The sequence below is a fragment of the Manduca sexta genome, chromosome 2 (genome assembly GCF_014839805.1).
Source record: "Manduca sexta isolate Smith_Timp_Sample1 chromosome 2, JHU_Msex_v1.0, whole genome shotgun sequence".
Taxonomy (NCBI): Eukaryota; Metazoa; Arthropoda; class Insecta; order Lepidoptera; family Sphingidae; genus Manduca; species Manduca sexta.
The window spans coordinates 1,457,527-1,470,017 of record NC_051116.1 but is presented as its reverse complement, the minus strand read 5'-3'; the positions used below and the strand labels follow the sequence as shown (position 1 = coordinate 1,470,017).

Below are 12,491 nucleotides of genomic sequence, written 5' to 3'. Positions count from 1 at the left end.
TTTACAACTAACACGTGCCCTCGCAGTGTTACCAAACTTTTTTTATTATTACCTTATTGTGCAATATCTTGTTTATTTTATACCCTGTATGCCTATTGAAAATGAATGATTGAATCCAAAATCTCTATTATACTTTATTACTTAAAATAATGTTTCAAAAATACTAAAATATTGCTGTGTATTATTTTAATTAGGTACACTTTTCATTAATCATTTCATCATAAATCATTACTTATTTTATTTTGTAATACAATTGTGTGTTAAATCTGTTAGAACATCATGTAATAAAAAAATCTAATATCAGAATTTTTGAAATGCTGTGTCGTTTTAGCAAGCTTTTTGGTAAAAATGTTTATACTGACAACACTGCGAGTTTAGGCGAGAAAGAGTACGACTATTGTATTGAATAATCGCGCGCTCTTCGGACTCGGTCAAAGACTCGGACGCGTTGCCATAGTGTCTTTCTAGCAAAGAAATGGTACAGAAAGCATAATATGACGTTCGGTAATGTCTGCGTAGTCTTCTTTTAGATATTATGACAAACCGAAATATTAATGTTGGAATTAAAATAAATGTCGGAATATCATGTAGAATCTACAAAAGATACGATACCAATAGATTTAAATCTTGTAACTTTAATAATTATGTAGGTAATTTTTTTGGTAAGAAAACTATTTTATTAACGAAAATAACGTTTAGTTTGTGTGTTAATGTTTTTCAGACAGCGTGATCAAAAAACCATAAATCTAAAATCGGGATTATTGACGTAAATATTCGTTACTTATGAATAATATTTTGCACGGTGTTAGCAGAGGTCACCACGAACCTGTGGTTTCATTTAGTAACGCAATGTCGAAATGACCCTGTATACGTGAATGGCCCTTATCGGTAATGTCTCATCCTCTCTCGGTGGCCGTCCTGAGCCGAGGTTCATAACCCGTGAGTGGGTTGCCCGCAGGTCGCTTAATTCTCAACAGTTGCAACTGTATATGTCGCTCCTTGTCTGGCTAACAAAAGCAAAAAATAAATAAATAAAATGAACGCGAATCGTGCCTAATGGATCAACGCCATCATAGTAAATAAGCATCCATAGTTTTAATAATTAATAGTTTATCGATTTCTTGCTTGAGAAAGTCACACAAAAAAGAATGAACTGAGAATTGTGCCTAATAAATTCACACCATGATGGTAAATAAGTATCCATAGTTTTACAGAGCTAAGAGTTTATCGATTTTTGCATTTGAGATTTGAAATCTCGCAATTTGTGTCAATCAGGTCGACATGATTATGTTACAGTGTATAGTAACGATTGACTTAAATTACGGCTCATATTAACTTTTCCTGCTTATGACACTTCTCTAGAGGGGAATGGATCACGTCTGGTCCAGTGGCTGTATATTTGTTGCGACTTCAAATGGGTTTAATGGGTTTTTTAACACGATTAGTTCGGGAGTAGTTCAGGAATATCAAATGAACCTTCGAATATCAGATATCTCACACTCTTAGTAAAGGCCAGGTCAAAAGTACCCTGAACCGGCGGGAATGCATGAAAAGATTGATAAAGGTGGAGGAAGCGTGAGAAGTATGCCAGAATCGTGAAAAGTGGCAATCCATAGTCTCCGCCTACCCCATGGGATAAAGGTGTGATACTATGTATGTAACCCAGGAAGTAGTCTGATATAAGACAGGCAGCCAGTCATAAATACTAACGGTCGATTTTATTAAACGATCCCAATCGTGTCCGATTTATTCCCGAGTCTAAACCGATCAAAATTCGTCATTTGTAATAATTAAAAAACGTTGTTCTTATTGGTAATATTTTGATAAAAAACGAATCCAATAGGTACTTAATTTACAGCTTTATCAAGAACACTTGATTTTAACTTCCTCAACCAATGAAATATAATTTAAAATGCGATAACGCGGTGCCATCTGCTCCGATATCAATTTATTTTCTGATAAGAGAATCGATAGCACAGCTGACCTACTGACCGAGGGAATTTGCATACATTACGTAGAGCGTCGGGCGCGGTATGGGACGGGTTGATCGTCCTTTCTTGGTATAAAAGATGCGTTTTGCAATTTCTGGGATAAAAGAAGCGTATATGTTAATTCAGCCTCTTTGACCATCGAGTCCTCCATTTAAACCATTTATTTTTGTACACAAATAAGAACAACAAAAATAAAAGTATAAAAGAAAAAAACACATACACGAAACCATTCAGCGATTTTGTATTTAAATCAAATACCTATACATTAGGTTGAGATGAAAGATTTCCCTAAGTCTAGGCGAGGCCTATGTTCAACAGTGGTCTTCCAAGAGCTGAAGAAGTTGATGTATACGAATAGTTATATTCATAAACTAGCTTTTGCCCGCGGCTCCGCCCGCGTTATAAAGTTTTTCAGGCCAAAGTTTTCCGTTATAAAAGTAGTAGTTTCCCGGGAGCCTATGTTCTTCCCAGGGTCTCAAACTGTCTCCATACCAAATTTCATCTTAATACATTGGGTTTTTTTTGAGTTTAACACGTTCAGGCAGACAGATGCAGCGGGGGACTTTGTTTTATAATATATTTTTTAGAACTTTTTAAGAGGAATAATCCCGTCATACATCATTGTTGCATAACTTTAACCGTTTACGCAGCGCACGCAACGGAAGCTGTCAAAACTAATAATTTTTCCCCGTTTTTGCAACATGTTTCATTACTGCTCCGCTCCGATTGGTCATAGCGTGATGATATATAGCCTATAGCACTCCAGGAACAAAAGGCTATCCAACACAAAAAGATTTTTTCAGTTCAAACACGGTAGTTCTTGAGATTAGCCATTACTGCTCCGCTCCTATTAGTCATAGCGTGATGATTTATAGCCTATAGCACTCCAGAAACAAAGTGCTATCCAACACAAAAATATTTTTTTCAGTTCGATCTGTTAGTTCCTGAGATTAGCCATTACTGCTCCGCTCCTATTGGTCATAGCGTGATGATATATAGCCCATAGTACTCCACGAACAAAGAACTATCCAACACAAAAATATTTTTTCAGTTTGAACCGGTAGTTCCTGAGATTAGCCATTACTGCTCCGCTCCTATTGGTCATAGCGTGATGATATATAGCCTATAGCACTACACTAATAAAGAGCTATCCAACACAAAAGAATTTTTCAGTTCGAACCGGTAGTTCCTGAGATTAGTCATTACTGCTCCGCTCCTATTGGTCATAGCGTGATGATATATAGCCTATAGCACTCCACGAATAAAGGGCTATCCAACACAAAAAGATTTTTTCAGTTTGGACCGGTAGTTCCTGAGATTAGCCATTACTGCTCCGCTCCTATTGGGTATAGCGTGATGATATATAGCCTATAGCACTCCACGAACAAAGGGCTATCCAACGCAAAAAGAATTTTTCAATTTGGACTGGTAGTTCCTGAGATTAGCCATTACTGCTCCGCTCCTATTGGGTATAGCGTGATGATATATAGCCTATAGCACTCCACGAACAAAGGGCTATCCAACGCAAAAAGAATTTTTCAATTTGGACTGGTAGTTCCTGAGATTAGCGCTTTCAAACAAACAAACAAACAAACAAACTCTTCAGCTTTATATAATAGTATAGATTTATAAACTTAATAATTCTCTTATTTTATCTCGAGCTATTGCGTGGAAGTTATTTTATTTAATAGAAGGACCATTGCCATTTTATGTGATTATTGTAGCCTATAAGTTAATCTAAGCTTTGGTCTTTCCGCATGTCGAATTTTAACAGTTTCTGAGTTTACTTTCAAAAATAACTACTGGTTAGAACTTTATCCGCCCGGATAGCGACCACCGTACACAAGGTGTAAAACCCGTCATAGTGAACAACGCAAGTATGCCGCGTTCTGGGACCAGCCTATATATGTATATCTCTCTCGACGGTCGACGCTATCTAAAAGCCATTCCTCTTACCATCAGATGCACTGGGACTCTTTTCGTGTGCGTATAAATCTTCACAAACTTCTGCATTCACATCAGCACAATGGAAGCATGTTGCTCATGGAAATCAGAACATCTCCGTAAGCCTTATCAGTCCGCGCGGCATCCATCATGTCATTGAACTTGTCTGATGAACGTACGTGACTGATACTAGCTGATAGTGTGATCGACAGATCAGTGTCACGCGTATTGAGATTAATCAGAATTCGAGGGCATAATATAGTGCAGTGGTATGCGTTTCTTTGATTTAATATGGGCGGTTATTGTTGTTTTAATGTCGTGGGATCTGTCACCTGTATGTAAATTAGCTTTAACGGCACTCCAGGAATGGTACATGGTTTAATATTAACGAAAAGATTTTCTTTATTGTAGTAGTAGCGATAGGCTACTTTTATCCCTAGAACGGATTTTTATACCGAGAAAGGATTTTTTATTCCAGAGAAGGATTAACGCGGACGTAGTTGTAAGCAAAAGCTATAACATAAAACTAATCGCTTAGTCCAAACTGAACCGATTGTGAATGAGTTAATATGTACACCATATTTTGTCGGATTGTCTGCAGAGCGGACCCTCTATTTTAGCTAATAATATAGGGGAATTTAATAGTGTGTTGTCGTCTCCTGCGTCAGAAGGGACTAGGGTTTGGGTTAAAAATAAATAAGTATGAGAGAAATTGTGTAAGCATCGATCAAAGGGGACGTATGAAGTGACATTGTCGTACTAAGAATATATCTCTTTGTAGTCGGGTAGATCAATCCCTTTCATAGTTATATGTTTATATTCCGTTAACTGCCGCGTTATCATACATGCTTGTATTAATTACCTACGTGAGGTCATGAGACTGTGATCTTTTGTTTGCTAAACAGCTGGGTCTGTGAGACTGACAATGTCGTAAATAACTACAGAGTTTCTTCATTTTTTAAACTGTTAGAAAGCTATATTCTTCCTAAATGCTTCTTTTATCTCGGGAACGGATTTTAATTTTTAATACGGTCGGAACGGCGAGCTCAAGCTAGTATCATTACGAGTATGAAGCGGAGTTTACCCTGGCAATAAAACTTACAAATTTGAGTTCGGCACACGATTTTTTACCATGGAAACAATAACACCTAGCTGATTACTGCAAAGTTTGAAGTTTAAGGAGTAGCGACGAGTTGGGAAAATTACAAAGAATTGTTTGGTATTCTACAGCGTTCACCATCCTGCGACATGAGATTTTAAGTCTTATTATGTCCAACAGTTACACTGGCTACAATGTTCTGTAAACCGAAATACAACAATGACTACGCATTGCTGCTTGGCGGCAGAAATAGATATTGCGGTGGTACCTACCCAGACGGACTCACATATGAGACACCTACCACCAGTACACGTGTATAGTAATTATTGAAATATTGCACGCATTTGGAAGATTTTGCGCAATATATCGCCGCGAGAATTTACTAGTTTAAACTAAGTATGAAAAATTATATATAATCAATGGTAATTACTTACCGAAACACATTGCACATTAACGTAGGAAGTTCGAATCGTATGTTTATAATTTCCGTTAAATGCATCGTAAAGTTTTAATTACGTACTTGACGTCGGCCAGTTGTCGCGTGTTTACGATTAAGCGCGTGATTGCATTCATTATGTCATTTAATAGGACCATTGCAGTTAATTAGAACGGTCTTGTTGTTTGTTTTTTTTTTTTTGTAAATAACGTGGCCAGTATGATTATTATGGTAGGCGCCATGATTATTCAAAAATAGAACAGTTGTAACATGAACAGGAGAATTATGAACTTGTGGGCGCCATTTTTGATTTTACAGTTGACGTTGCCAGTACAAGATATTAGTTCTATTTTTCACATTTTTTTTTTATATGAACAAGGCTCAATAACACTGCACCTGATGATAAGTGTAGTGGAGTCCAATAGAATGTCGACTGACGAGAGATGATTACCCCTCGACAGTCGACACAATTAGGCCGACCTATTGGAACCGGATGTATACAGGCTGATCCCTGACGGAACGCGACACACTTGGGTGAGCCATTGTGACGGGTTTTATCACCTTGTGTACGGTAGTCGCTATCCGGGCGAATATGAAATATATCTACCTGCAACTTGCCGAGAGTTTTTATTTTCCTGGTCGTAAATGGTCTCATAACAATGCATCTTTGTTTTGTGTTCATAATTTTATTCACGTACTTATTTAGTTAAAGATTACGGAATATTCTGTAAATAATGTAAGGAGTAAAAACGAAAAATTAATACTAACCTCTTTTATCCTGTTTACCACGGGTAAATATAATTTTAATTGAAACTTTATTAACATCCTTTATAATAATAATATCAGCCCTATATTATATACTTGCCCACTGCTGAGCACGGGCCTCCTCTACTACTGAGAGGGAATAAGCCTTAGTCCACCACGCTGGCCTAGTGCGGATTGGTAAGCTTTACACATCCTCAAAATTCTTATAGAAAACTTCTCATGGATTAGATCTCAGTCCACCACGCTGGCCTGGTGCAGATTATTAGACAACCCACTCTCAAAATTCCTATTAAGAATTTAGGTATGCAGGTTTCCTCACGATGTTTTCCTTCACCGTTAAAGCAAGCGATAATTCACAAAGAATATACACATAATGTTAGAAAAGTCACAGGTGTGTGCCCTTGGGATTTAAACCTGCGGACATTCTTCTCGGCAGTCCGTTCCACTCCCAACTAGGCTATCGGATTACTATATTTCACTATAGGTTGGTACCTTCCCTAGCGTTTACTGGGTTAATGGTCTAATAATTACTTGTGTTTTGTTTGTAAGCGATATGTTACGTCGTGTTTACATTGTTTGTTAATTGTTATTTAATTTATTTTGGACTGTGGAACATCTTAAACTATATGTTTAAGTAAATTAATTACGTTATAACTGGGACAGTACGAGGAAATCTAAAAGCATTTGAGGGATAGGGAAACGGTTATGGTTGTTGCAATACCAATGCAACCATTGACGTATATTCTATAGACACGAACGTCCATATAAACTATTTGTTCAAAATCTGAACTAAACTGGCAACCAAAACGTCACTGTTATAACCTATTTATTCACTTGAACAACAAATAATTTTACTTATTCGACTAATATTTTTTAATCACATCCAGGTTTACACTTACACTCGAGTTCTTATATTATGAGCGTCACTCCGTAGTACATAACCACGCGCTGTCAATGTTGAAATCATAATAGTCAGGTGTACGGATTGCTGTACAGTTGAGTCCAATACAATGAGCGTACGGGACGCCAGATCTAGTACGTAGTACATTATATCGATGAATGCAACAATTTTTTTTGATGCGCCTACATTATTCATCTCTGATCGACCCTAAGGGTTACCGGGAAAGAATTCCTACGGCATTTTTTGCGAGCATATTAAAACACTGCTCTAAACAACAATAAAAACAAAATAATTGTAATTTTTTTTCTTTCTGTGTATGCACTGTAGTTTATGCCTTAAACTGATTTTGCGAGCAACACCAGAGTTTCTCGCCCGTTCGTCTCTGGTGAGAACTGCTTTCCGAACTGGTGGCAGAGTTAATATTGACGGAATCTAAATAAGTGTAACATTGTACTGGACCGAATAATTATTTCATTCCATATCATTAAATCCGCCTATGTACAAACTGTTTGTTTGTGAAATGCAGAAATAAATATGTAAATAATACGACTAGTAGGTGAATAGTACACACAGAGCTGGTAAAATAATATAAAATTATAGGTGCCAAGTATTTTCCAATTGGGCAAGTATCGCCTTAACTACTAAGTTTGTCCAAGCTGGCCTAGTGCGGGTTGGTATATTTATCGTTCCTCTATGATCTATGTTCACGTATTATCTCTACAGGAGGATGAGACCGCGTGGAGTGAGAACTTCAAGTCCCACCACGACAGCAAGCCGCGCGGCAATGAGGCTGTGTCGCTCGACATCTCCTTCCCTGATGCTGATCATGTTTACGGTAAGTAATGGAAATATTAAAAATAAATAAATATATCGAATAAGGTAGTTAACTACACACACCTGGCTTATTTCTCCGAAGGATTATGCAGAGGCGCAAATGGTGCATCTATTTTTCATCGTGTGTATTTCGTCCCATTATGTGTTAGGGCGCGTCTATCGCCGTGTTGGCCACAAATTCCAGGTTTCGGACTGATGCTGAGTAGAAAAATCCAATATCACTTTGCCCGACTCCGGGATCAAATCCGAGCCTCAGCTCTGTAGTCTCTCTCTCTCTCTGTAACAGAAAACAATAACTAAGACCGACGTAAATAAACCTAAAACGGAAGCCGGTCGGAATCGGGTTGTATGGACGCTTTACCACTGCTATTTATTTATTGTTAACAAGGAAAACTTCAGCTAAAATTGACATTTTAAATGTATTAGTTAAAAACAGATGGCTAATTACAAGTTTTCACATATAGCTAGTACAATTAAAGGATACACAGCTGAAAGTAACGAACACAAAATAAGACATCTAAAGCCACTCACTTACATCACACATTATGGATTAAAAAAAAGATTTACTCATTTTCCCTATATAAAATAAATTTTGAATATCTCCTTGGTGCAGGTATCCCGGAGCACACGGACAAGTTCTCACTCCGCACCACGTCGTCGGGCGAGCCCTACCGCCTCTACAACCTGGACGTGTTCGAGTACGAGCTGGACTCGCGCATGGCCATCTACGGCGCCGTGCCCGTCCTCTACTCGCACGGGTGAGGCGCGCTTACTGCTTCCGGCTGGGACATTCAGCTCTCATATGTGTGTCTCAGTCTCTCAGTCCACTACGGCCCCATATACTACTGGATAAGTGCGGAAAATGGAGCCCCTATAGAAAATGTGAGAGTCTGTCTGGATAGGTACCACCGCAGTGGCTATTTCTGCCGCCAGTAATGTGTAGTCGCTGTTGTGTTCCGGTTTGAAGACATTGTAGTCAGTGTAATTACTCGACATAATGAGACATAACATTTAAAAAAAGCGGCGATAGCCTAGTTGGGTGTGGAACGGACTGCCAAGACCAATGTCCGCAGGTTTAAATCTCAAGGGCACACACTACTGACTTTTCTAAAATCATGTGTGTATTCTTAGTGAATTTATCGTTCGCTTTAACGGTGAAGGAAAACATCGTGAAGAAACCTGCACATCTGAGAAGTTCTCTATAGGAATTTCGAAGGTGTGTGAACCAATCCTAGGGTGTCTACCAATCCGCACTAGGTCAGCGTGGTGGACTAAGGCCTAATCCCTCTCAGTAGTAGAGGAGGCCCGTGCTCAGCAGTGGGACAGTATACAATACAGGGCTGATATTACCTAGTCTTGCCATAAATATTGTAATAAAGAAAAAAGAAAATTGTTAACTGCAAATAACATTTATTACTTTTACAGTGTGTCAGTTTAATACATAAATATAAAACAATTAAAAATATAAAAAGCTTATTCGAAGTGGTCTCCATTGGCTGCAATACAGTCCTTTAAACGATGAGGCCAGTTATCAATAGAAGCACGCACTCTTTCCATGGGAAAATTCTTCACTGCCAATCGTATAGATTGTTTTAGGGACTCCAAATTATCATGGCGTTTAGAGCAAGCTGTACTCTCTAAAACTGACCACAAATCATAATCCAGCGGATTAAGATCGGGACTAGACGACGGCCAGTCTTCAGCTCTGATGAAGTCCGAAACGTTCGATTCCAACCAAGACTGCGTGGACCGAGCTTTATGACCCGGCGCCGAGTCTTGCTGGAAGGACCATACTTGGTTATTGAACATGGTGATGTTAAGGGGCTTAACTACCTTCTCAAGAATGGTATCTTGATACACTTGTGCCGATGTTTTGATACCTTTTCACAAAAATATGGCTCAGTCACTCCTTCATAGCTAACACCCCACCAAACCATCACTGAAGTCGGATAATGTCCACGTTGCACTCTGTCGACTAATTGGGAAGCTTCCTTAGAGCTTTGAGCATAAATACGGTCATTTTGTTTGTTAAAATGTTGCTCAATTGTAAAAATTTTCTCATCCGTAAACAAAATTTTTCTGTGACCTCCCTTTGCGTACCGCTTCAGTAGTTGTTTCGATTTTACCACCCTATTCTTCTTTAAATTATCAGTTAAGAAATGGCCAGTGCGTCTCTTATAGGCTGCAAGTCCTAAGTCATCTTTTAAAATACGCGACATGGTTCTAGGTGCTATCTTCATTTCCCGAGATAAAATCTTTTGCTTTCGGACAGGATTTCTTCGAATTCTTTCCCTTACTGCTTTGACCACCTTTTTCGTACGAACACTACGTGGACGGCCAGATCTTTTTCTGTCACAAACAGAGGGAGGTCTCATTGTACCTATTAATAGCCCGGTACACAAACATTTTACTAATACCAAGTGTATGGAGAGTTTTAAAAATTGCATTTGGCTCCATACCTACTTTGTGTAATGCTATCACAGCGATTCGGTTCTCTTTATCACCCCACACCATTTTAATATCGCAAAATATTTTACAATGTATTGGCGCCAAAATGAGAAAACACAATGAACAATCGTATAAAAATGACAGATTCGAAATTCAAATGTAATATTTTTTTATAATTAAGTGTAACAGTATTTATGGCCAGACTAAGTATTATATTTATTTATTAGTGTGTGATTTGATAACAATTTGTTACAGCGCCAAGCGCAGCGCGGCCGTGTTCTGGCACAACTCGGCGGAGACGTGGGTCGACGTCGTCAACTACGCCGACGGCACCGTCGTCTCCTCGCTCGTCAACCTCGTCACCGGCGGACACAAGCGCAGGGTCGATGCCAGGTCAGGGACTATTTTAACATCTCACGTCGCACACTGCACTGGAGAATACCATAGAATGGGTTTAGACTGCAGCAGAGTGGAGGAAAATTGGGGATAAGGGAAGTATGAGGGATAAAATATAACGTTGACTAAATGTATGCGAAAATTGTTGAAACTTAATCACTTAGAGTAAACTTATTAACGGAATGATGTTATAGAGGAAGATATGGTTGCGTACTTCTAGCGAATGGGGTGCCATCTGGTTTTGGTAATCTAATAAATTAATTTAGCTATTCTACCTTTAGTTCTCACGCATGTTGATAGATGGCGTTGTATGATTGTGACATGCTTTAAATGCCGTCACAATGTTAAAAGTCGTCCTTAAAGCTACTAAGAGGGTGAGCAGAGGGGCAAAACGTGCATTCACATTCTCAGGGGCCACTATTGTGTTACAAGGTGTAAATATCTATTTTCAAAAAATTTACTCAATCTGAATCTGAACTCTAAACATTCCGATTCAAAACCTGCATACTTATAATAACACATCAAAATACATTCCAAAATGTAATCCACACACACCTACTCAATCACATCAAACTAGCATAACCTGCATTCTTATAATGACACATCCATAATACATTCCAAATCCAATCCACATACACCATCTCGATCACATCAAACTAGTCCTTTTCCTAAACAATGTTTGATAATGTTCTCGCCAGGTTCATGAGCGAGTCTGGTATCATCGACGCGTTCGTGATGCTGGGCCCGTCGCCGTCGGACGTGTTCCGGCAGTACGCTACACTCACCGGACCCGCGCCGATACCGCCTGTGAGTTGATATTGATAGTTATCGATTGAGGTGATATCGATTAGTAATCGATATGGGCGATTAAATTGTGAAAATATATTTTGTTTACTTAGATCATGTATTGGTTTAATATAACGAGGTAAAGTGTAGCTGATTTACAAGCAGAAAATTGTATGTTGTGTGATTCATAAAAAAAAAATCGAGATAGTAAAAATCGATATACTTTCAATTTAAATTGACTTCATAATCTACAATCGTCTGTAGGCAACATAAGATCAGGAGAAAAAATAATATAAAAAACTGCAAAAAATCCGAAAAACTATTTATATTTCAGTGTTACTTTTTGTCCATCATTTATGACCAAATAACTGACGTCACGAATGCATCCTCAGCAGTCAGATTATGATATGTACTAATTCTCCGAAGAGCCGCTAGGGGTCGACCGCATCGAACCTTCGCATGTCAGATATCTGATATTCTTAATAAAGGCTAGGACAAAAGTACTCGGAACCGCAAATGCATGAAAAGATTGATGATGGTGTCGAAATCGAGAGAAGTTTGCCAGAATCGTGCAAAGAGACATGACATGACATGGCATAGAGACATGACACTATGTATGTAAATACTAATATTCGTGTTCTCCGCACAGAAATTCTCGCTGGCATACCACCAAAGCCGTTGGAACTATGTGGATGAGGCTGACGTTCGCGGAGTGGACGACAACTTCGACGCACACGACATACCGGCCGACGTCGTGTGGCTGGACATCGAGTACACTGACAGGAAGAAGTGAGTTGTCTATGATTGATGCTAACTAGATCCCTAGCATATAACTAACTTATCTAGTTGTAAACGTCCCTATCCTTGAGGTTAAAACGCCTCGTTAGTTCA

General features: G+C 38.7%; 1 protein-coding gene across 2 annotated transcripts in view; it reads left to right on the top strand.

Moving 5' to 3' along the window:
• The window catches only part of LOC115448721 (neutral alpha-glucosidase AB), a 36,128-nt gene that overhangs the window by 14,240 nt on the left and 9,397 nt on the right, over positions 1–12,491 (top strand). For both annotated transcript variants that reach the window (XM_030176253.2, XM_030176252.2), the window contains exons 5-9: positions 7,860–7,971; positions 8,584–8,728; positions 10,674–10,811; positions 11,513–11,621; positions 12,250–12,389. In XM_030176253.2, the coding sequence (XP_030032113.2) occupies positions 7,860–7,971; positions 8,584–8,728; positions 10,674–10,811; positions 11,513–11,621; positions 12,250–12,389 (644 nt within the window). The remainder of the gene's footprint in view (positions 1–7,859; positions 7,972–8,583; positions 8,729–10,673; positions 10,812–11,512; positions 11,622–12,249; positions 12,390–12,491) is intronic.